Here is a 24,862-nt window from a genome sequence, read left to right as displayed (position 1 = left end):
TTAATTTGGACCTTGAATTTTTTTTAGCATTCAATTTCATCTACCTCACATCTGCAGGTATGCCCAAATGTCCACTAAAATAACTTGAATGTTTATGAGCTGATCACATGCTAATCTTGCTAATCTTGATTCAATTTAAGAAATTCTTTTTGTTTAAAACCATTGGATTACTTTAATTTACATTTAACATTGTTTTTATTTTGTGTAATGTGTGACTGTGTGCATGTGGGTGTGGGTGTCAGCGCAGGCCAGAAGAGGGTATTGAATTGCCCTGGTTCTGAAATTACTGATTGCTGTGAGCTATCTGATATGGGTGCTGGAAACCAAACTTGAGTCTGCAAGAGCAATCAGTGTATAACTTTAGTCTCAGAGCTCCTTAATTTTTATTTATATCGTTTCTTATATGCTATCCAGCCACTTCACTTAATCTTTTAAATAATGTTGCCTTCGAAAGTATTAACTCCTATGTTAGGTACTGAACATAGATTCATACATAATGCTTACGTATGCATTTTTTTCTGTAATGGGAGTGGAGCATAAGGCCTCGTACATGTTAGCCAAGTACTCTACCAACAACTAAGCTGTAACTCCCAGACTAGTATTTTTATTTTATATTAAAAGTAATTAGAGGAACTGACTCTGAAGTCAAGATCCCTTGTTCTTATAGCTCCCACATGATAGCTCACAAGTGGTATACAGGCGTACATGCAGATAAAACACCTGTATACGTTATAGGCATTTTACTTATAAACTTAAAAGTTGCCTTAATAATTAGTTTATAGATTGAATATTCGTTTCAGTTTTAAAAGTTTATATCTGCTCTGTAAGTAGATGAAAATATACCTGTTAGCTACATTTATATATAGTCTTAAGTCTTTTGATTATTAAAGCTAAAAGATGAATTACAAGGGAGAGCATAATTAAAATTACTTATGCAAAGAAATAATACAGTTATGAAAAAATCTAGAAAATACAGAGAAGTGAACAAACCACTTCTTTATGGGGCATATACATGTGCGTATATAATTTCAAGAGTTTGTATTAGTAATATTTGTTTTACATTTATAAGCATACTCTGTATAGGAAAAATGTTACTTGTGTATCTGCAAAGTAAAAAATACAATGCAGTTATGTTGTGTGTGTGTGTGTGTGTGTTTATGTTTTAAATGGAATTACATTACATTGGGGTGCCATCTTTATTTTCCCAAAGCCATACACTATCTAGCAAAAACTTGAGTATCAAGCAAGGGAAACCCCTTCGACATTGTTGGTCAGGGTAGTCCCAGAAATCCCCAAATGATGGAGGTTATTACTTTTGACTATTGGTTGCCTTTCAGAACCTACCCTATAGTAGATAACACATATTACTTCAGAACCTGGAAGAATTGAGCTGCAGTGGAATTCCTCCTGTCTAAGAACTAGCTTTTATAGTGTACTGGAAGGTGCTTATGTAATCTATCAAAGAACAGTAATCAGTAGTACTGCCCAGCTGTAAAGCCTACTAACCATAATAGTGACTAGAAAGGCTATTCAGAAAAGCACAATAGTGTTACTTACAACCTGGGGCAACCAGTAGCTGTCTAATTGGAGTTAAGGTCCATTCATTAGAAAGAAAATCATGCCCAGTACTGTTAAATCTTGCCCATCTACCTTTCTGTGGCTGGTGAAGCCTAAGACTCTAGAGGAGAACCTACTACTGCCACTTCCCTAAGCTAGTATAATTTTGAATTCTAAATACTTAGGCCCACAGATGAGTTTAGTGCTTGCCCTGCATCAAAGAGGCTTCTTTATGCAGCAGAGAGAATGATAGAAACCACAGGTGGTCAAAGCACAGAACAATAATCATATTAATTCCAATTAATAACATATCTTACAACACAATTTCTACAGGAAACATCAGAGAAAAGAGGAGGCAGAAAATTTGTAAGGACAGAAGAACAGAGAGGGCATCTGCTACAAGTTAATATATATGACAGGAAAAGTGCACCTATGACAATAGTTGACATGTTCACATGCATAGGGAATCTCACAAGTCCTGCCTCCTATATGAAGAGTTACAAGCAATTAATAACTGCAGAGAAATAGTTAATCTGTTCCAAGGATGTAATTTTTACCTGCTGTCATCATTATCCAGCATATTGAAAGGTTGAAAGAGAAGAAATTGGTGTATGCATGTGTACATGTGGATGATCAGAGGACAAATTCTAGTTGATTCTCAACTCCTCAGGGGAGTGGGAGGTGCAAGGTGTCCCTGAATATCAAAGGCAGATCCTAAAGATCCTAAACTTATCCTGCTGTTAACCATTTTGCCAGCCCAAGCCTTATGATTTAAAAATACTGTTATAAACAATACTGTTTTTCTATGAGTTTTGAAAATTGCTGTTATTTATTTTCTCTTAAATGTTATTTTTAAATTAGCATTTATCTGTATTGTCAGAACTATAAAAATACATGAAGCTTCTCTATGAAATGATAACATAAACTGCTTTGAAATCTTTTTCTGCCTTTTTTTTTTCTTCTCATTTTTCTGAGTTACCTGATTTTCTTCTGTCACCATCATGTTTCACTAACTACCAGCATTGGATTAGTAGGCTCACAGTGATATATATGGGAAGAATTTATTAAGAAAATTTATCTATTTTGGATTTGGTCTGGTGTTAGTCTTTTGTGGATGATCAGAGTTGTATATACTGTTTTTAGATGTGTTCCTCTGATTATGAGAAATAAAATATAGGCAATATATGATCATGGTAGTTATGTGGCATTAAAAGGAAGAAGAGGTTTGTTTTTGGTTTTTAGTTTTCTTTTTCCTTGAATCGTTAAAGAAATTTTTTTTGTATTTATATTCTGAATACTCTTCACCACAAAATCATATTTGCTTATAAGCTTAATAGTGACAAACAACAAGAAATTGTCTGGAAGAAAAAGTTTTGTATCTCTTACCAAGGGTTTCAGAAAGCAAAGACCCAAGTGGTTCTGTGGATTCTTGCTACAAAGCCTGTTGGCCTGACTTTAGTCACTGGGACCCATAGAGTAGGGGGGAGAACTGGATTGTGCAAGTTGTTTTCTGAACTCTACTTACACATCACATTGTGGCCTTCATGAGCTCGGACACATGCACACACATGCATGTGCAAGGGAGGAGATAAAAAAACACAATGAGAAAAATTAAAAATACAAAGATTTTAGTGAAAGCTTTATTTAATACTGTTTCTTGCTTTAAAACATTTTATTTAATATGAAATTCGGATTTCTATATTGTATTAGGATTTCCATATTGTATTCAATAACCAATTTTTCTTAACCTGCAACAAATTTTATACTCAAACTATCTATCATATAAAAAGTATATAAAGAGACTTTGGAAATTTGTGCCTTTAAATTACAGGAATTCCCAAGACTTCATTATAGGATTCATAGAATTCAGACTCTTTTAATTATAGAGAAGTGGAATGGTTAGTAGTTTTCAATGCTTGTGATTTGAATACACATTTAGCTGGGAAAGGGTTGCCCCAATAGGAACTGAAGATAGTTTTTTTTTTTTTTTTTTTTTAGTTCATAAGCTTTAAATATATTAGGATCAGCTTGGATTTACTTTGTTTGGGATAGGTTCTCCAAATTTGTTGACAGGTAAATTTCGTTGGGATAGTAAATTTAGCATACATTTTGAAACTGTTTGATTCTCTACACTTCAGGGTTCTGTGTCATAAGGAAAAATGAAGACCTTCTAAGTAGTAATTCCAGGAAATTTTTATGAAAATAGTGAAATGATATTTTTAGTCATTATGGAAACTGTTTGAACTTTTTCCTGTGTATGTGCTAAACCCAAGAATATACTCAGAGATATGAGATACCACTCCTCCCTTTACCCCACTTTTCTGCTTTAATGATTCTAGGATGCCTTACAACAACAATAATATGAACTATTTAAGGAAAATTTAACATTATCAAAAAGACTGTAGAGGGCCTGCCCTCAGACTGCTGAGTACCCAGAAGAGCATCAGAAGTGTTCGCCTGGCTGAGCCCCTGCTTCCTCCCCACTGACTATCCAGGGAGAAATCACAGGAAATCTCTGGGCTCAGATAGTGCTGTGCTGACTGGGAATGGTCTGTTCCTTCCCTGAGACAGAACTGGGACACCACCATTAGGACTGATGATGAGAGAGCAATCTCCCTCCTACAGACTCACAAGAGAGACAAGCTTCAATCAGAGACAAGACAACCTGGCAACATCAGAACCTAGCTTCTTACCATAGCAATTAATGGATATCCCAACACACCAGAAATGCAAAATATGGACTTAAAATTATACTTCATGATGATGGATGTCCTGGAAAGCTTGTGAATAACTTCCCTTTGAGAATTACAGGAGAACAAGCAAAACACATGTAAACAAGTAAAAGCCCTTAAAGAGAAAACACAAAAATCACTTAAAGAGATACAGGAAAACACAACCAAACAGTTGAAGGAATTGAAAGCAGAAATAGAAACAATAAAGAAATAAAAAAAGGAGATAACCCTGGAAATAGAAAATCTAGGAAAGACATCAGGAGACGTAGATGCAAGCCTCACCAACAGAATAAAAGAGATGGAAGAGAGGATCTAAGGGGCAGAAGATAACATAGAAAACATTGACGCATCAGTCAGAGAAAATGAAAAAAAAAGAAAAATCAAAAAGCTCCTAACCCAAGTTATCCAGGAAATCCAGGACACAACAAGAAAACCAAACCTAAGGAATAATAGGTGTAAAAGAGAGCTAAGACTCCCAACTAAAAGACCCAATAAATATCTTCAACTAAATCATAGAAGAAAACTTCCCTAATGTAAAAAAAGAGATGACCATAAACATACAAGAATCTTACAGAACTCCAAAGAGATTGGACCAGAAGAGAAATTTTTCCTGATACATAATAGTCAAAACACCAAATGTTCAAAACAAACAAACAAAAAAAGAATACTAAAAACAGTAAGGGAACAAGGACAAGTAACACGAATGCAGACCGATAGAATTATACCAGACTTTTTAACAGAGACTATGAATGCTAGAAGATCCTGGACAGACATCATAGAGACCCTACGAGAACACAAATGCCAGTGCAGGTTACTATATCCAGCAAAACTCTCAATTACCATAGATGGAAAAACCAAGATATTCCAGGACAAAACAAAATTTACACAATATCTGACCACAAACCCAGCCCTACAATGGATAACAGATGAAAAACTCCAACACAAGGAGGGGAACTATACCTTAGGAAGAGCAAGAAAATAGTCTTTTTGTAAGAAAAGCAAAAGAAGAAAACATAATTCTACCTCTAACAACAAAAATAACAGGAAACAACAATCACTGTTCCTTAATATCTCTTAACATCAGTGGATGTAATTCCCCAATAAGAAGACAGACTATCAGATTGGATACACAAACAGAATCCAGCATTTTGCTGCATACAGGAAACTCATCTCAGTGACAAAGACTGACACAACCTCAGAGTAAAAAGCTGGGAGAAAACCTTTCCAAGCAAATAGTCACAAGAAACAAGCTGGAGTAGCCATCGTAATATTGAATAAGATAGATTTTCAACCAAAAGTTATCAAAAAAGATAAGGAAGAACACTTTATACTCATCATAGGAAAATTTTTCTAGACAGATACCAGGTACCAAAGTTAAATCAGGATCAGGTAAACCATCTAAACAATCTAACACCTAAAGAAATAGAAGCAGTCAGCAAAATCCTCCCAACCAAAAAGAAAGAAAGGGAAAAAAAAAAAAAAACAAAAAACAAAAACCAGGACCAGAAGGGTTCAGTGAAAAAAATTTTTCACAGTTTCATAGAAGACCTAATACCAATACTCTCCAAACTATTCCACACAATAGAAACAGAAGGAACATTAACCAAATTATTCTTCGAATCCATAATTACACTCATTCCTAAACCACACAAAGACTCTACAAAGAAAGAGAACCTGCAGACCAATTTCCCTCATGAACACCGATGCAAAAATACTCAATAAAATTCTGGCAAACCTTATCCAAGAACACATCAGAATGATTATTCACCATGATCAAGTAGGCTTCAGCTCAGTGATGTATGGATGGATCAATATATGAAAATCGATTAATGTAATCCACTATATAAAAAAATAAAAGGAAGAAACACATGAGCACCCTATTTGATGCTGAGCAAGTATTTAACAATATTCAGCACCCCTTCATGTTACAAGTCTTGGAATGATCAGGAATTCAAGGCCCATACCTAAACACAGTAAAAGCAATATACAGTAAACCAGTAGCCAACATGAAAATAAATGGTGAGAAATTTGAACCATTCACACAAAAATCAGGGCTTGCTTATAAAGCACTCCCACTGTTAAGAAGACAAATGGCAGCCAACAGATTGGGAAAGGATTTTTACCAACCCTACATCTGATAGAGGGCTAATATCCAGTATATACAAAGAACTCAAAAAGTTAGACTCCAGAGAATCAAATAATCGTATTAAAATGTGCAATACAGAGCTAAACAAAAGAATTCTCAACTGACAAATACCTAATGTTTGAGAAGCACCTAAAGAAATGCTTAACATCCCAATCATCAAGGAAATGCAAATCAAAACAACCCTGAGATTCCACTTCACACCAGTCAGAATTGGAAAGATCAGAATTTTAGGGGACAGCCACTGCTGGTGAGGATATGGAGAAAGAAATACACTCCTCCATTGTTGGTGGGATTGCAAGCTCTTAAAACCATTCTGGAAATCAGTCTGGCGTTTCCTGATTTGGACATAGTATGACATGAAGACCCAGCTGTTCCACTCCTGGGCATATACCCAAATGATGCTCCAACATGTAACAAGGACACATGCTCTACTATGTTCATAGCAGACTTATAATAGCCAGAAGCTGGAAAGAATAGAGATGTCCTTTGACAGAGGAATGGATACAGAAATTGTGGTATAGAATGGCTCCAGATACAGAAATGGCTCCAGTTGCATATGTAGCAGAGGATAGCAATGTCTGGCACCTATGGGAGAAGAGGCCTTTGGTCCAGTAAAGGCACTTTTCCCAGGAATGCCAAGGTGATGAGGTGGAGAGGATGGTTGGGAGAGGGAGCACCTTCATGCAAGTAAGTTGAGGGTGAGGAGGGATGGGATAAGGGGGGATTACATTTGAAATGTAAGTACAGAGAATATCCAAAAAAAAAAAAAAAATTAAAAAAAAGCCTGCAGTATTTAGAGCTTTTTTTTGTTATTCCAGAAGGCAAGGAACAAGTATTATCTATTCTATGTCAAATACTGTGTGCAAACAATTATAGAAATTTTTCTTCCCTCCTTTTCCCTCTTTCCAATCTATCTGTGTGTGTACATGCTTGTGTCTGAGGTCATAGGACTGTCTTACTTTCTTACATTGACTCTGAAGAGTCTTAGAGTCTTAACTCAGGTTGTCAGGGTTATGTTGATAGCACTTACTTTCTACCTCAGGGTCTATTTTTGACATATTAGCCATTTTGTCAGGTCTCTTAAAATTGAGGTAAGAGAAGTTGCTCTAGAGCCGTAATATATGACAACTGGAATATGTCATCAAACCCTGTTCTATCAGTTGTTTTCTTTAGAGTTCAAATGAGTTAATAGCTTTTTTGTTACAAGTACAGAAATATGAGAGTAAGTGTATATACATATTTTGGAAGTGTAAAATAGAATTAATGTGTTTTTCTGACTTCATAACAAGGAAAAGACAATTAAGGTATTTTAAACCTGGTGTAGATTTTGGCTAAATTGAATCATTGAGTATAAATGGTAGCTGTCGTTACTACAGAGATTGTATGAATTCTCACATAATTCAATTAAGTCCTCCATGCTTGTAGGAAAAATGGATAATATTTCATTTGTAAATAGGTTTGTTTGTATGAGCAGAGATTATAATAGTAGTTTAGATTTGTAATTTATGGACAGAATTTTTACTTTTTAATGTTCTTTATCTGATTTGTCAAATATTGTTCGTTTTGTAATGGGAAAGTCATTTATACCCTAATTAGTGGAATCTCTGATAAATACTTAAAGAAGCTATGTCTTTTAAAGAATGATTTTGTATTGAGATATAAGAAAAAATATGTTGGTTTTTCTGGAGTATAGATGCATACATTATCTTATAGAGGAAATACATTTTTAGGATTGTTGTCTATGTCTTAAACATTTGTGTTTTTTTATTTTTTCTTGTAGGCTGTTCGCTGCTATGAATCACTGATCTTAAAAGCTGAAGGAAAAGTGGAGTCTGATTTCTTTTGTCAATTAGGTCACTTCAACCTCTTATTGGAAGATTATCCAAAAGGTAATCTGTTTTCTTGTTAATTCATATATATATATATATATATATATATATATATATGAAATCTGTATATCTCCATATATTATGTGTATGGATTTCTGTGGGGCTAAACAAAACCACAATATACACATATATACATATATATAATTATTGTTACTGGAAAAGCTATTAATATAGGGAGAGAAACGCATAAGCTTGAACCTTAAATAAAAAACTATTTTATGTTTTTAAATGTTTTTCATTAAGAATACTACTCTAAATGTAGGAGTTAGTTGTCTGAGATTTGCCTTTTTCAAAGATCTAAGGCGCCAATTTAGACTATTTACTCATTCAGGAATTTGAAAAGCTGCCTGCCCTTCCACAATACAAAAAGAAAACTCCCCAGTAAAGGAAAACTGTTCTTACAAGTGATAACATTTATAGTTAGGGTAACAGGAAATAGCTGTAGTATTTGTTTTCAGTAAATGTGAGTAGAGTACCTAATGGATAGTAACAGGTTGTTGGTGTTTCATATTGCTATTGTATCATGCCAGTTTTGAGTCTGGTCATGCTTATTTTCCTAATGGAAGTGTAGTTTTAGTCTGAAACATTGATATTTTGTGAAATTCTCAGTTTAGCTTTGATATTTATATTTGTAGATTAAACATCTCCTTTCTGTCTTCTACTGTGTAAATGTTCTAAAAGTAGTGGTAGATGATCACTTAGAGATTTTAGGATTGTTATGTGACATTACCTAGTACTGAGCAAAATAGGATAACAGCACTTAGAATTTTTTACATGTGTTTATTTACTTTTTGTTGGGGGGGATGCATGTGCTATGGAATGATGAGAACAATATTTAGAATCTGTTATCTTCTTCCACCTTAAAGGTATCAGGGATTGAGCTCAGGTTGTCAGGATTGGAGACAGGTGCTTTTTACCCACTGATTTATCTTTGGCCCAACACTTACTATTTTAACATCAGTTGAAGCTGGCAACTTATTTAAAGCAAACTATTATACTGAAAATATACAGAATTCTATGGAATCTGTTTTAATTCTACACCCTTATGTACTGAGAAGGCACGTTAGTTTGACAACAGATGCAGAGGGGTCTAGACTTGAAATATCCTCAAAGCTCTCTATCATTTAGTGAGCTTAGTTATCACTAAACCATGTATATTTTAACTCTTATTTTATTTCTTATTCTTAAATGTCCTAATTAGTTAATTAATTTATTTGTGTGTTTCCACATATGAATATGCACATGCTATGACATGGGTGTGGAGTTCAAAGGACAACTTGTAGTTATTTTGTAGTTGTTTTTTTCCATTAAACCGGTCAGCAAGTATATTTCTTTACCTGCTGAGCCATTTTGCCAGACCTTAACTTTTAAAACTTCATTCTTCAGTGAATTTAGGTACATTTTAAATTTATAAAATATTCAGTTAGGACTAGAGAGATAGATGGCTCAACATTTAAGAACATTTATTATTTTTCAAGGGATGAAAGTTTGAGTCCCAGTACCAACATTAGATAGCTCACGACCAAACTAACTAGCTTCAGTACCAGGAGAATCTAATATATTTTGGCTTCTGAGGGCACCTGTTCTCCTGTGCACATAAATATATGCAGTGTCTGGACAAATTAGCTGGTGGAAGTAATAAGTAAGGTGGGAGAAGTGGAGGATATTTAAAGATTTAATTTACTGAAAAAAATTTACTGTAAATATCTACCTACCATTTAGATTAGATTAGTTGGCTGTTGCTAGTAGACAGTAGCTTTATTTTTTAACGGGAGGAGGAGAACGGGTATATCATATATTTTAAGCTAGTAGCTTCTATAGTGTCTAAATTATCTATGCATTTTTGAGGTCTCCTTGAGAGTTTGAGGGAATACTTTTATCCTAGAAATAATTTTGTTTTAAAATACAAGCTAGGACTGGAGAGATGGCTTTGTGGTTAAGGGTGGAGGAATTGGAGCCATAAAGAATTGGTCTGAAGAACCAGATCAATAGTAATATGCAAGTATCACGGGATGGGGCTGAGAGATAGCCAGATTAGCATAGGAGGTAAAGGTAGATCATTTAACTGCTCAGCTATTGAGTTGCAGTTTTGGATAAATCTATTCTGTGTGGTTATTGGGGAATAGTATAAGCTGAAGACATAGCTGCCTTATTACTTCATCCTTTATATTAAGGATAATTGATTTATGAATGACACCCCATGTTGGGTGCTAATATGTCATAGTAATTATTTAACTTTAGTTGGGGGTTTCTACCCTGCCTTTGATCATTCAGTTCCCAGATAAAAGACAAAAAACTTTTATATTAAAAATAAGCCTTTAAAGCACTAGAACTAGGCAGATGTCTACTTTCTAAGTTATTCTATCTACTTCTCTGTAAATAATCCATAGATATTATTTGCCATATTTTATCTGGTCTGCTCTGAACTCCAGCTGGCCAACCCTTATGGTCACGTTTTTATGATTCACATACCCTATGGTGACTTCTTTTCTTTTAACCTTCTCTCATTCCCCTTCTTGGCTCTCCTTAGACCCCCAAGCTCAGGAAAAGAAATCCCTTCTCTTCTGCCTAGCTATAGGCTATAGACATCTTTTTTCAACCAGTAGTTTTAAATTATGGAGCAAGGTTACATAGCATCACTTGATCCATGTGAGGATTCAACCCTGCGGCAAACAAACCTTGGGAGCCAATATTTAGCATTACGGTGCTTGGCAGCAGACCAAACCACAACATTTGAAGTAGTGGATAGAGATTGTAGCAAAGTTGAGACCCATAGACACACATTAGAATCCTATGGAAGTGAGTGTAGCCTTCATTTAGTGAGGAATTGACTTTAGGATCACGATATATGGAATCTGGAGAATAATAGTATTTCATTGAGAGAAAAATGAAGCCATTATAGCTTTGGCCAATTATTAAAAAAGGTGAAATTTTTTAAAAGGTTGACTTGGGAGACAATTTCAAAAAAGTGCAATTTAGTTGGAGAATAATAACCATTCCTGATGTTAGTATGAGAACATTAAAACCTTAAAATTAACTAATTCACCTTTCATGTTGAGGTGGAAGTATTCCCAAGTATATAACTCCCTGAAAAATTTTAACCAGTGATAGATTTGTCTCTCTTTACTACCTCCTTCAAGTAATTGCCCTTTCTCTCCTTATTACCTCCACCCTCCCACCCTTATCTATACTATTGTGGCAAAGTAGGTTTGGGATGTTTTATTTAGCTCTTAGACAGAAATGACTAGGGCAGGTTGTAAACCAAGATTTGGTACTTTGTAGAAATCTTACATCAGTTTGCCTGAGTATGCTTTCTTTGGTTAAATGACAATACTCCATTGTGAGTATCTTGTATTATAAATATAGTATATAAATACAGTGTAAGAACAAAAGGTCTATTTTCTAGTAAATGATACTAAGTTTGGCTAGCAGAAATAAATCATTGTTTTTGATGCATTTGTTATAGTCATTTTGATACAGATTTGAAACATAAGGATATTGAAATGATGATTTTTCTATATTCTCTAGTCTTAGAAATACCTTGTAACAGGTATTTCTAATATCTTCTTTTAATAGATAAACATTGAAATCTGCTTGAAGAACCGAGGTAGTAGGTACTTGTAGCCTTTATAGGATTTCATTGATTTATCTAGATTAAAAAAATAAAATTTATTAGTATCTTAATAAGATACAAGTGGAGGTAAATAAAATAAGATACCTAATAGAGGTAGAGTGTACTTACTAAGAAAGTATGTAATTGGATAGTAAGATAGATGGAAGAAATGCTTCATTTACAACTCTTCCTGCAATTTAGAGTATCAAGTCTGACTTTGAATTTGATGTTTCATATTAATTTAGTAATTCACAATGTTGTTTAGATGCTGTGTTTGCACCAACCATCAATAACTATATTTCTTATAACTCAGTGTCATTTAATTTGGATGGTATTATGATTTCTTCAAGAATTCCTAATTTTGAAAGTGAATTTTCAAACACTGAAAACTTAACTCATAGTTTTAAATTTTTTAAATGTTCATACTTTAATTTTCAATTTAATATGTTGGTTAGTGATGTTTTTATTGGAAAAGAAAGAGCAATATCAAATAAATAACTTGTTAAGGTATTTTGACTCACTTCCTCCTAATTGTTCTAAGAATTAGACCCAAGCTTTCTGCATGCTAGATAATTCCACTGAGATATTCCACTCAGATATTCCACTGAGCTACACCCCTTTACTTCAGTACTATGTTTAAAAATAAAGTTTAAAATATAACTTAAAATCTTTTGTTTGACATTCATAATTTGGGAGTGTTGCATGGAAAGTTCCAGAAGCAATTAATTTCCATATTGGATTCAAATATTCAGTGGCATAGACATAAAGGAATATCTAAAGAATATATGTACAGTTTATTCCATATTAGAAATGACATTAAATTGCTACACAGGCTAAGAAGTGGAACAGTACTAGTGTACTGGTGCAGGCTATGTTTTTATGAGTTATTATCTTTTTTTTTAAAAAAATGGGTATACTCTATGTCTGAAATTTTGATGTTTCCTTAGTTTTCTTTTTCACTTGTTTAAGACCACAATTACATTTTTTCTCTCATAATATATTGTCTAGTTTGGAAAGATTGAGCAAAATGCCAAGTCTCATGACATATATTAGAAGTACAACATTTAGAGATTGAGGTAAGAAGAGTTCAAGGCTTGTCTTGAACATGAGAATAAACACAAATACAGCTATATACAAAAAGTGCCTTTTATTTGCAATGATAGTAGTAGGTTCTTAGCAGATGTAAAATTAAACAAGAGTTTCTGGTTCATGGTCTAGCTTCTGGTTACTTAGCAGTTTGAGTGTGTCCCTCCCCTCTCTTTAGGTGAATGGGAGTTTGCCTACATGTGCATGTATGGTGCCTGCAGAGGCCAGAAGAGGGCATCTATCCTTTTGAACTATAGTTACAGACCCACTTACTATATGGGTGTTTGGAATTAAACCTGTGACCTGTGGAAGAACAATCTGATTTTACTGAGCTATCTCCAGCACCTACAAGACCGCCCCTTTTGAGGAAGAGAGTGGGCCTTGTCAGTCTTGGTAAAACTAGTATTCCTAGTTAAGATATTGGGTAAGATTTAACAGTCAAATACTAGAAACTCTGGAATGTAAGGAACAGGTAGATGATTTTAAAAAGTAAATCAGAGCAGAGTACTTGATACTTGTCTGCGTGGGGGTGCTGCATCCTGTCTATTTTGTACTATTATAGAGATGATACAAAGAATTCATCAGACTGTATACTACACAGTTAATAAAAATATGGTCCTAGATGAGAATCTGGTCTAGGTTTATATGGATCTTCAGTTCTCAAATTGAGAAAGAAGTTACAAATCTAAGAATAGGTCTCCGTCCCTGGACTGTGTAAATAGTTATTATCCTGGGATTTCACTTTGTCTTAGGTGTTTTTAAAGATTCGTTTCTTTTATGTCTCCTGGTTTATAATGAATTATATCCTCTTTGTTGGTATTCTCAGGAAAGGTTCTGTTATTACTAAATTTCTCTCTGGCCTCCCCTTGACTCCCTAGGCCTTGGGATTTTTTTTCAGAAGAATCCATACAAGACACTCAGGAGTGTCTTGAGGGCTGGAGAGATGGATCAGTGATTAAGAGCGCCAAATGTTCTTCCAGAGGTCCTGAGTTCAAATCCCAGCAACCACATGGTGGCTCACAGCCATCTATAATGGGATCTGATGCCCTCTTCTGGTGTTTCTGAGGACAGCTGCAGTGTACTTATGTATAATAAATAAATCTTAAAATGTACAGTATAGTATAGAAGATAGAGTTTATTATTTTCAAGGGTTGGGAGTGGGCAACAGCCAAAGGGATCATTGAAAAGGAAAGCATTGTCACTGAATAAGAGAGAGTCCAATGTTCAGAGGTCATTGTGCCACCTGGGTAGGGTTTATTATTTTCAAAGTTTTAGGAACAGTCAGTCTTTTGTCTAGGTGATGAACAGGCAAATTTATACTTATTCTTAAGGGAGAGCATAATGTTATATATCTTTGTGCTTTATCAGAAAGGCTCTACCTAGATAGTAATCTCTATGCAGGATGAGAGATCCCTTTTGACCAGTAATTAAAGTCCTGACATTTCAGTTTCTGCTTTTACAAGCTCATGATTATGAGGGGAGAGGGTCTATCCTCAATGATCTTTAAGCCTGCTGATACACAAATGCTGGAAGTTAGTTTTGATTGAGTTGTTGCATATATGAAAAATACTTTTATGCTCTTGAATTAAGAATGTGGATATCTTAATATATTGTAAGAGATAACTACTCTTTAGAAGTTTGAAAATGTTTCATAGCCTTATTTCTAGACTGAAAATCTGTTGTAGACCTTTTTAGTATAGTAACCTATAGCTTTCTTGGAATTTTTTGAAATTAAATGGGGTTCTTAAGAGTAGAAGTCCAAGCTCTTAGAACTCTAACGGGTTAGGCTAGGTCTTAATCCACTAGTTACCAGAGATGAATAATAACGAAAAGTGGAAAGGAGATGTGTTTATTTTAGCTACGGTGTGAAAAACAGGTAAAGGAGTTCAGTAGCACCATAGGTCTGTCTTTCTGACATGAAGCTTAGGTTTCACTAGAGTGCAAGAGGTAGCATTATTAACCGGTCCTGATTAAGGTATGGTCTTGTCTTCCTTTGTCTCAGTTCTGGTTCTACAAGGTGGTTGGATAAATTGTAATTCCATCAGGGGACCAATCTAATATCTACAACATGATTAGTTTAGGTTAGCAAGGATATAGCCTCACCTTTGTGGATAATTGCTTTTATTGGGAGGAGGAATATCTTTCCTGGAAAGTTTTGATTTTTAAATTTAAGGCAACTGGAGGTTTTCAAAAATAACTTACGTTTGCCTTTAGCCTTGACAGGAATGAGATACATTTGGTTAAGCAGATTGAAGCAGGAATATGAAACCAAGTAATGGACATAGATACAAAACGAGGACAAATATTTTTGTCTTTTCATCCTGTTGATAGGTTATGGGCCCAAGTGAAGAGTTGATGCTTTAGCAAGGGCAGGTTTTCCAACTGCGCGTTGTAGAATTAATTGTTTAAATTTCATCCTTTACTTCTGGTCTTTCTTTTTGGACCACTGCTACTGATATGTTAGCCTTCTAGTAATGACTTCTGGTTTGTTTGTTGTTCATTTATGAGAAGTCTCTTAAACTTCTTAATTATATCCTTATATTACATTATTCTGTAATAGTTGTCCAAATTTTCTTTTTCTAGAGCAGCCTGTCTTTTTTTAGAATTCTCTTTTTCCCTCATGAAAGCAACATTTTTTTATCTTTAAAGAGTTTTTGCCCTTGGATAATGTTCGCCTCATTCTTTTTCTTTTATTTTTTATTTTTTACCCATCCCCAAACCCCTTGATTTTTGTTGCTTGGATTCTTTCTTTAGATAGCTGGTAATTCTTAACTCTCCATGTTTTAAGAATTGTAAAGTTCCATAACTAGAACCTCTGAGCGTGTACAAATAGTTTGTTTAATCTGACCTGCATGGCCTATTTTTGTTAGAGAATTTATGTATCTGTTTTCTAACATACTGTCTTAAGAATTACCAAGGATTGTTCCTACCTTGATGGTAATCTCATAGAGTGATCTGGATACGAGTCTCTCTTCTAAAAATCCAGGGTAACTCTAGGTTTAGAACAAATCTTTTCTGGGTTTTAGAACAGAATGTGAATGTTGACAGTACAATGCTTCAGTTTTTCTTTTCTTTTTGCCTTGAGGTTGGAGTGGGCTTGGAGAAGGGTGGGTTAGGGAGATGGGTTACGTATCATACATTTTTGGACAGATTCCTGAATGTGTGCCTGTAGGGTTAAGTGGGTGATCCAAAGTAAGGAAGATAGACAAAATGAAGGCAAATAATCAAGCTTTTATTCAGTTTAAGTTATCTTGTGGGTTCAAGTGAGAAATCAGTGCTTATCGGCAAACACAAGTTCTTCATAATACCTACTGTAATGTTTCTTAAGACTTTCCTAAAGTGAAACATAATTGTAACTCATAATTATTCTTTCTTTTTAGCATTATCTGCATACCAGAGGTACTACAGTTTACAGTCTGACTACTGGAAGGTTGGTGCACGTTTTCATGCTTACTTCTTACTTGTTTTTGATGGCACATTAACTGTTGGTTATTACAAAGATTAGAGCTCACTCTTTGTTTTTTTAAGTGTTACTTCTGCAGGAAAAAAAATTAGAAGAGGGAAATCAGTATCATTTTGTTGTCTTCTATTTAACTACTTTGTATTGTATTAAAAAGGATTAGGGGCTGGAGAGATGGCTCAGAGGTTAAGAGCACTGACTGCTCTTCCAGAGGTCCTGAGTTCAATTCCCAGCAACCACATGATGGCTCACAACCATCTGGGATCCAATGTCCTCTTCTGGTGTGTCTGACAGCTACAGTGTACTCATACACATGAAATGGATGAATCTTTAAAAAAAAAAAAAGGATTAGATTGTTGACATTTTAATGACCAGAGATGATCAGATCACATGTGAAATAATTGAAAACTAAAATAGCCAAACTTAACAGCTCTCACCTAGAAAGTGCTTGGGTTAATGGTTTGTATGGTGCTCAGGATTGAACCCAAGGCCTTATACTTGCTAGACAAGCACCTCACGACTGGGTTACATTTTCACCCCTTTGTTTGTATATTTGTTTTTCCCTCTTAGAATTTTGAAGTAAGTATGTATTCTGGATATTAATCATTGGTGTAGCTCTGATTATCCTGGAACTCACTATGTAAACCAGATGGGGGAGGGGGAGAGAAAGAAGGGAAAAGGGGGGATTCAAAAAAGGGTTTTGCTCTGTATTAATTAAACAGCTTAGAAAGCATCACATGGAGAAGACATGAGGGATACTTTACAGAACTCTTTAACAGGCTTTTACAAGGAACGAAATGTTACTAGTTTCAGTAGCCCCAGATATTAAACAATATTCATATGCTGATTCTAACATATTTGGTGGATATTTGTTTTATGAGGTTTTTTTTTAACAACTTTATTTTACAAAACAAAGATAAATGTACAGATTTTAAGCATTTTTTGCATAAAATTATACAATACATTTTTGTCAGTACTTGGTTTTTTTTTTTTTAAAGGTTTGATAGTGTGATAAAGATCCCACCAGTAACAATGAGCATAAAGTACATATAAAACAAGATGCAACCTAGAAATAGTCAAAGTTTTCTTGGTGTGTAAAGATTTTTTTTTTTTACAATGAGCAGACAGTACATGTAATACAGGGTACAACCCGGAATTTGTCAGTGTGTTCTCGGTGGGTAAGGATTGAGCATGACTATTTTTTGTTTTGTTTTGTTTTCTTTTCTTTTCTTTTTTTCTTGGACTTCATACAGTCTGTGAGTTGTTTCTGGGGCAGTGCTAGCCTCTGGGGTTAGCATCCCACTATCAGTGACTGCATATTAAGTCTGTTCTTTTGTGACTGGGTTATCTCACTCAGGATGATATTCTCTAGATGCAGCCATTTTCTTAAGAATTTGGTTAAGTCATTGTTTCTGGTGGCTGAGTAGTATTCCATTGTGTAAATGCACCACAATTTTTGTATCCATTCGTCTTCTGAAGGACATCTGGGTTCTTTCCAGCTTCTGGCTATTATAAATAGAGCTGCTATGAACATTGTGGTTCATGTATCTTTGTTGTGTACTAAAGTGTCACTGGGGTATATGCCCAGAAATGGAATAGCTGGGTCTTCAGGTAGTACTATGTCCAATTTTCTGAGGTATCGCCAGACCGATTTCCAGAGTGGTTGTATTAGCTTGCAACCCCACCAACAGTGGAGAAGTGTTCCTCTTTCTCCGCAACCTCGCCAGCATCTGATGTCATCTGAGCTTTGGATCTTGGCCATTCTGACTGGTGTGAGGTGGAATCTCAGGGTTGTTTTGATTTGCATTTCCCTGATGACTAAGGATGTGGAGCATTTCCTCAGATATTTCTCAGCCATTCGATATTCCTCAATTGAGAACGTTTTGTTTAGCTCTGTACCCCATTTTTTAATAGGGTTATTTGATTCTCTGGTGTCTAGCTTTTTGAGTTCTTTGTATACCTTGGATATTAGGCCTCTATCTGATGTGGAGTTGGTAAAGATCTTTTCCAGTTATGTCGGCTTTCGATTGTTTTCTTGACAGTGTCCTTAGCCTTACAGAAACTTTGCAATCTCATTAAGTCCCATTTGTTAATCTTTGACCTTAGAGCTTGAGCCATTGGTGTTTTGTTCAGAAAATTTTCTCCTGTGCCTATGTGTTCTAAGGTTTTCCCTGCTTTCTCGTCTAATAGTTTCAGTGTATCTGGTTTAATGTGTAGATCTTTGATCCACTTACACTTGAGCTTTGTACAAGGAAATAAGAAAGGGTCTATTTTCATTCTTTTGCATGCTGAGTGCCAGTTGGACCAGCACCATTTGTTGAATAGGCTGTCCTTTTTCCATTGAATGTTTGCGGCTCCTTTGTCAAAAATCAGGTGACCATATACCTGAGGGCTCATTTCTGGATCTTCTATTCTATTCCATTGATCCACATGCCTATTTCTGTACCAGTACCATCCAGTTTTCAGCACAATTGCCTTGTAATATAGCTTGAGGTCAGGGATAGTGATTCCCGCAGATGTTTTCTTGTTTTTGAGGATGGATTTCGCTATTCTAGGTCTTTTGTTATTCCATATGAAATTGCACATTGATCTTTCCAATTCCATGAATAACTGGGTTGGAATTTTGATGGAGATTGCATTGAATCTGTAGATTGCTTTTGGTAGGATGGCCATTTTTAAAATGTTGATCTTTCCAATCCATGAGCATGGGAGATCTTTCCATTTTCTGAGATCCTCCTCAATTTGAAGTTCTAGTCATACAGGTACTTGACTTGCTTAGTTAGAGTCACACCAAGGTATTTCATAGTTTTTGTGACGATTGTGAAGGGTACCTTTTCCCTAATCTCTTTCTCCACATGTTTGTCCTTTGAGTATAGGAAGGCTACTGATTTGTTTGAGTTAATTTTGTATCCAGCCACTTTGCTGAACTTGTTTATCAGTTGTAGGAGTTCTCTGGTGGAATTTTTGGGGTCACTTAAGTACACTATCATGTCATCGGCATAGAGTGATGTTTTGATCTCTTCCTTTCAGATTTGTATCCCCTTGATCTCCTTTTGCTGTCTAATTGCTCCAGCCAGCACTTCCAGTACTGTGTTGAATAGGTAGGGGGAGAGTAGGCAGCCTTGTAGAGTCCCTGATTTTAGTGGGATTGCTTCGTTTCCCACCGTTAAGTTTGATGTTGGCTGTTGGTTTTCTGTATATTGCTTTTATTGTGTTTAAGTATGGACCTTGGATTCCTGTTCTTTCCAGGACTTTTAAGTTTTTTTTCCACTCTTTTACTCTGAGATAGTGTCTGTCTTTGCCTCTGAGATGGAATATACAGCAGGATAGCTATCTTAAGTGACCTGATGGTATATTATTAACTGACTGTGAGGTCCAGCAAAAGTTCCATTGTCTACACATCACAGAGAATTCTCGATATTTTGGTTTATTGCAGCACTGTTCTCAGTAGTTATAAAACAAACCTGGGTATCCAACGAGATGAGTAAATATAGAAAACATAGTATCTGTAACTGGAATTATTTTCTGTCAAAAGAAATGTGAAATTGTACTGCTTATGTAAAAATGGATGCAACTGAAGATAATCAGCTCATTCTGCTGACCATCACAATACTTACATCAGTAAACACAAATTTATAAAAGGAAAAAATACAAATCAAAACACCAAAAAAAAAAAAAAAAAAAAAAAAAAAACACAACTCCCAGGAAAGTGAAACTTAAAAATATATTCATTGGTGCTGGGTGGTGGTGGCACATATCCTTAATTCCAGTACTTGGCCTGATGAGCTGCATTTATTTGATCCCCAAAACATGCATTGTAGAAGGAGAGAACCAGCACTAGTAAGTTGTCCTCTGACCTCCACACCTGCTTACTACATTGTGTATCCATCCCCAGTCCCCAAATGTTTTGCATACAGATAAAATACAATAACATTTTTTCAAAATTAATTTTAGTGCTAATTTAATTACAGTTTAATTTGAAGTGTTTTTATTCGTGCTACATGTGAATATTAAATTTGCTGAAATAGAATTAGTGATGTTAATACAAATAAATTTATATTACATAATTAACATATTAAGACATTAACTTTTGTTCTTCTGTTATATTTCTCATTTATTTTTCTTGTATAAGATTGATTATTTTCATTCTTTTATTTTTTGAAAGTTTGTTAGTGTATCTTTTGGTATGGGTTACCTTATTTTCTATCCTTTGTATTTCTTTAAAACCCGTTTCAAGCTCCTAAATCTCTTGAATTTTTTTTAAAGATATCTGTTTTTTTGTCTTCTGCAACTTTACTGTATGTATGACATTTCGTTTTATTTTTTCGGTTTTCTTATAATCTTTAGAATTAGAAGTTTTTATCGTGTTTTTTTAAAACCTATCATATCTTTTAAATATGACCTAGATCCCATTTTAACCTTTTTTTCTATATAGCTGGCTTTAGATTTATAACAAACTTGGTTATTCTCAAGTTCACTTTCATAGTCCCATGTCTTTGTCTTTGTGCTCCATTGTGAATTAATTTCTAGTGCATTTTATTTTAGGCTCATTAATCCTCCAGTTACATATGATATGAAATTATTCTTTGCTTTTTACCAGATAGGTAAAGGTTGTGCCTCTTTCCACCCCTACACCTCCTTTTCCTGAATATTTTTGATCAATACTATACTAAAAATTCTTCCAGGGATTCATGTTTACATAGGAAACTTGGGGTAAACTTTGTGGTACCTAATTTGCCTCCTATGTGGCTATTGAAACCAAAGCTCTGAACTGGTGCTATTAATGTTGTCTCTTAAACAATCTGATATAAGTATCTCAGAACATCTGATTTTCTCTGTTCCATGTGAAATTTTTATAGTTTCAGGTATTGATAGTTTATAGCTAGGGCTTCTGGAATGCCTTCAAAACTTTATTGTTCTTCCTACCCCTCAGGTAATCTCCAGTAAAGTTAATAGATTTCTTTTTCCAGTGCTTTATCAGTAAGTTTTGGAATTAGTGACAGCATGACACTATTATTACATTTTAAAACTGTTGCTGTAATATACCACATTTAAGGAGACAAAACTTAGAGATTTAGACTGCATGGTTAAAAAGATTTATTCAAGGTAGCCACATTGGGAAGAGGAATAAAGAGGTACAATAACCCAAATCACCGACTGGTAATGGCATGAGCTCTAGGTTTAAATAAAGGAAAGAAAGAATTGCATCAAAAAATGTGTATAATTAAGCAGTCTTCTTCAAGACATGGGCCCAGCCCTTGTGGACCTTTGCTGTGGTCCTACAAGATGCTTAGAAGTTCTTGGTGCTAGAGGTGAGAAGGAGGTTTGCAGAAGGTGATTCTTTCTTCAGGATACAGCTTTTTTCCTCATAAATAATTGTTTTCATTTGAGGGTGGTTTGTCCTGCATGTTTTTGTTTTTCTGAAATCCAAGGTGACCGCATGTTTTGGTTGATGACGGTGGGGGCGGCAGCGGCAGCTGCAGTGGCAGTGATGGCAGCCGGTTCTCTCATGTTACTTCACCACGCTGTCTATGGCTCTCTCTCTGACCCGAGTGGTCGCTCCCACACTAGTTTCAGCACCATAGGGCCATATGGAACCTTGCACTAATTTCAGCTCCACACTGGCCCTCAGTCTCTCTCTGACCCAGGTGGTCCGTGAGCCGTTCTAGTGTGGCACCCTGCCACACTGCTTTCACTCATATTTCCCTTGGCGGGTTGTTACCACACCAGGCCCATGCACCTCAATTCTGTGGCAGGCTTGGTGTGTCCCACCAGTGTACCTCTCTTGAACTCAGTTAAGTTGCCACATGAAGGAAACAACACAATAACCTCTGATCCAATTGATATGATATAATTTTCCCATCTAAACACCACAGAATCCTGTACACACCCATTCCTTATAAAATATTCATCTATAACAAACAACCTTATCTCCTTCATGTTGCCCCCAGTTTCTTATGGCTCTTTCTCTTTCTAAAACTTTGTTCCTGCCCATCCTAACTTCTCATACAATGTTTTATCTGCCTTCCTGCATAAAGACATCATCTTACAACTGCATGTATAGGATAATGACACTTATCCTTGAAGGAGGAGATAGGATAGATTAGTTAGACAGTCATGTCAGAATCTAAGCAAGAATGAAACAGATTCAGGGTGAAGCTAGAGATGTCAGGCTTTCATCCTATTTTCAGTCCTTTGTGACACCTAAGATGTCAGTGCTTTTTAGTATAAGCAGCTTTTAGTGCCAGTTTCCTAGTTGGACATTAATTTATTTTTCAGTTGCATCTCAGCATAAAATACAATTTTTTTTCAAAGACTATATGCTTGGTGTTGACTGGCAGCCAAACTATTCTACCTTCAAATTGTGTGGGGCTGCTGTGGTAGCTCAATGGTATAGTGCTTAGCTGGTATTTATGAGGCCCCAAGTTCAATCCCCAGTGCTTCCAAAGAAAACAAAAAAGACAAAACAGCAGTAAGAGAACTTTATTGTCTCTAACTCCTTTTGGTTTAGAGCATGTCTAATGAAAGTTTCAGAGGTTTGAATTAATTAGCTGCCCCAGCATTCTTTTCTGTTACCTTACTTTCTCATCGTTTGGGAAACAGGTCATTTTTCATTAGTGCTACTTATTGTTGTATGCTTCTAGGATAAAGTTCTAATATTTTTCTCTCAATCCTCAAATCACAGTTAATTGAAAGTATTTTGTACACTCTGTGGTATGTAACACTTGTCTTAAAATTATAATGTGAAGACTATCATGCTTGTTTATGATCAGTTTTGTTTTTTACAGGTTAGTGCTTGTTATTAGGTAGCAATTCTTTTTCCTTTTTCAGCATGGGTCTGTTTCTATCACCTCACGCTCTCATCCTTTGGGAAACAGAGTTGAGACCTTGTCTATCAATTGACAGGTTCAGGGGAAAAGCAGAATTTTTTTTCGTGCATTTGAGAAATACTTTGATGAGTGCATGTATAGTCAGAAATGTAAGTTTATATATTATCAACTGAGAGGCGATGGTGGTTTAAAGCCTTAATCGAAAAACAGAAGGTTCTGTTGTACTTTATTGTTTCTTAGATCAGGTTTAGTGTCAGAGCAAACACCTACCCCACCTCTGTACATGTATAACTTGCTTTTGTGAGATGTTTCTTAGGAAGTCTTATTTTTATTCATCTCAGATTGGGGGAAGAGGGCAACTACAGATTAAAGAAACAATTCTACTAAAGTCTACCCTGGTTTAATTGTAAGACTTCCAGGAACTTGAGTATGAAGGTTACTTCTGGGACATGGGCAACATAGGGGCAACTATAATATCAGAAAGTAGTCTTGCCCAAGCCATGGTTATTTTTTATGTATTTGTGGTGCTTCCTGAGCCTTGTGAACTTCCCATTCTTTCCACAAAAGAATGCTGATAGGCCCAGTCTTATGAAAGTCTTGTGCAGATAATCACATATCTGCCCTGATAGCAGGACCATAATGTTATGCTTAAAGGATAGAGCTCTACATCACCTTTGCTAATAATAGTGGTGTATTAATTGCTTTCGGCAAACTTAACATTTGACACATCATTTTCATGCAAAGCTCATAGAATATTTATTAGGGTTCACTCTGTGTAGTACATTCCATTGCCTTAGTAAAACGTGTGATCTGCCATTATGGTAGCATACAACAAATTTTCATTGCCCTAAAAATATTTTCATTCTCTAGTCTATTGGTTTAACTATCCATCTCATAGAACCCAAAGTTATTATTGTCTGGCTAAATTTTTTCCCTATTGTTTTTTTATGCTAATGGACACATGAGTCTCCGATAACCAGCTTGTCTGTTCAAAATGTCTTGTCCTTTTCAAACCTGGAAATTCTGTAAAAGTGAAATAGTATGGTATATTTGTGTGTGTCTGTGGGTGGAAGAAGGGGGGAGAGAAGATATTTTCAGTTTAAAACCATTTTTATACAGCTCTAGTCTGTACTTAATCTCTTCTGCACTCTGTTGACTTTTGATTCACAAAGGAAAGGAAACATTTACAAAAAGAAAAGAAGTGCTTTTTTTAGTAACTCTGTCGCTCTTTTTTCCTCATCACAGGTTTATATGAAAAGGTATACATGTATGTATGGTTTAAACTACTATTGCTCTTTGTATGAGAGAAAACATATAACCCTCCTCCCAACATACATACACACACACACACACACACACACACACACACACACACACGCTCAAGGGCATGCACACATGCAGATGTGCATACATTTTCTCTGTGTATTCCTCGCTGTCCTAGAACTTGCTCTGTAAACCAGGCTGGCCTAAACTCACAGAGATTTGCCTGCCTCTGCTGAGACTAAAGGTGTGTTCCCAAGCAGAACTAATTTTGCTTAACACAACGATT

General features: G+C 35.4%; 1 protein-coding gene across 6 annotated transcripts in view; it reads left to right on the top strand.

The window, feature by feature from the left end:
• KDM6A (lysine demethylase 6A) overlaps positions 1-24,862 on the top strand; it is a 136,399-nt gene that overhangs the window by 41,534 nt on the left and 70,003 nt on the right. For all 6 annotated transcript variants that reach the window (XM_080910392.1, XM_080910395.1, XM_080910390.1 and 3 more), the window contains exons 3-4: positions 8,216-8,324; positions 16,404-16,453. In XM_080910392.1, the coding sequence (XP_080766518.1) occupies positions 8,216-8,324; positions 16,404-16,453 (159 nt within the window). The remainder of the gene's footprint in view (positions 1-8,215; positions 8,325-16,403; positions 16,454-24,862) is intronic.

Source organism: Micromys minutus (assembly GCF_963924665.1).
Source record: "Micromys minutus genome assembly, chromosome: X".
Taxonomy (NCBI): Eukaryota; Metazoa; Chordata; class Mammalia; order Rodentia; family Muridae; genus Micromys; species Micromys minutus.
The sequence above is the reverse complement of the archived record's forward strand: the minus strand, read 5'-3'. Positions and strand labels throughout refer to the sequence as shown.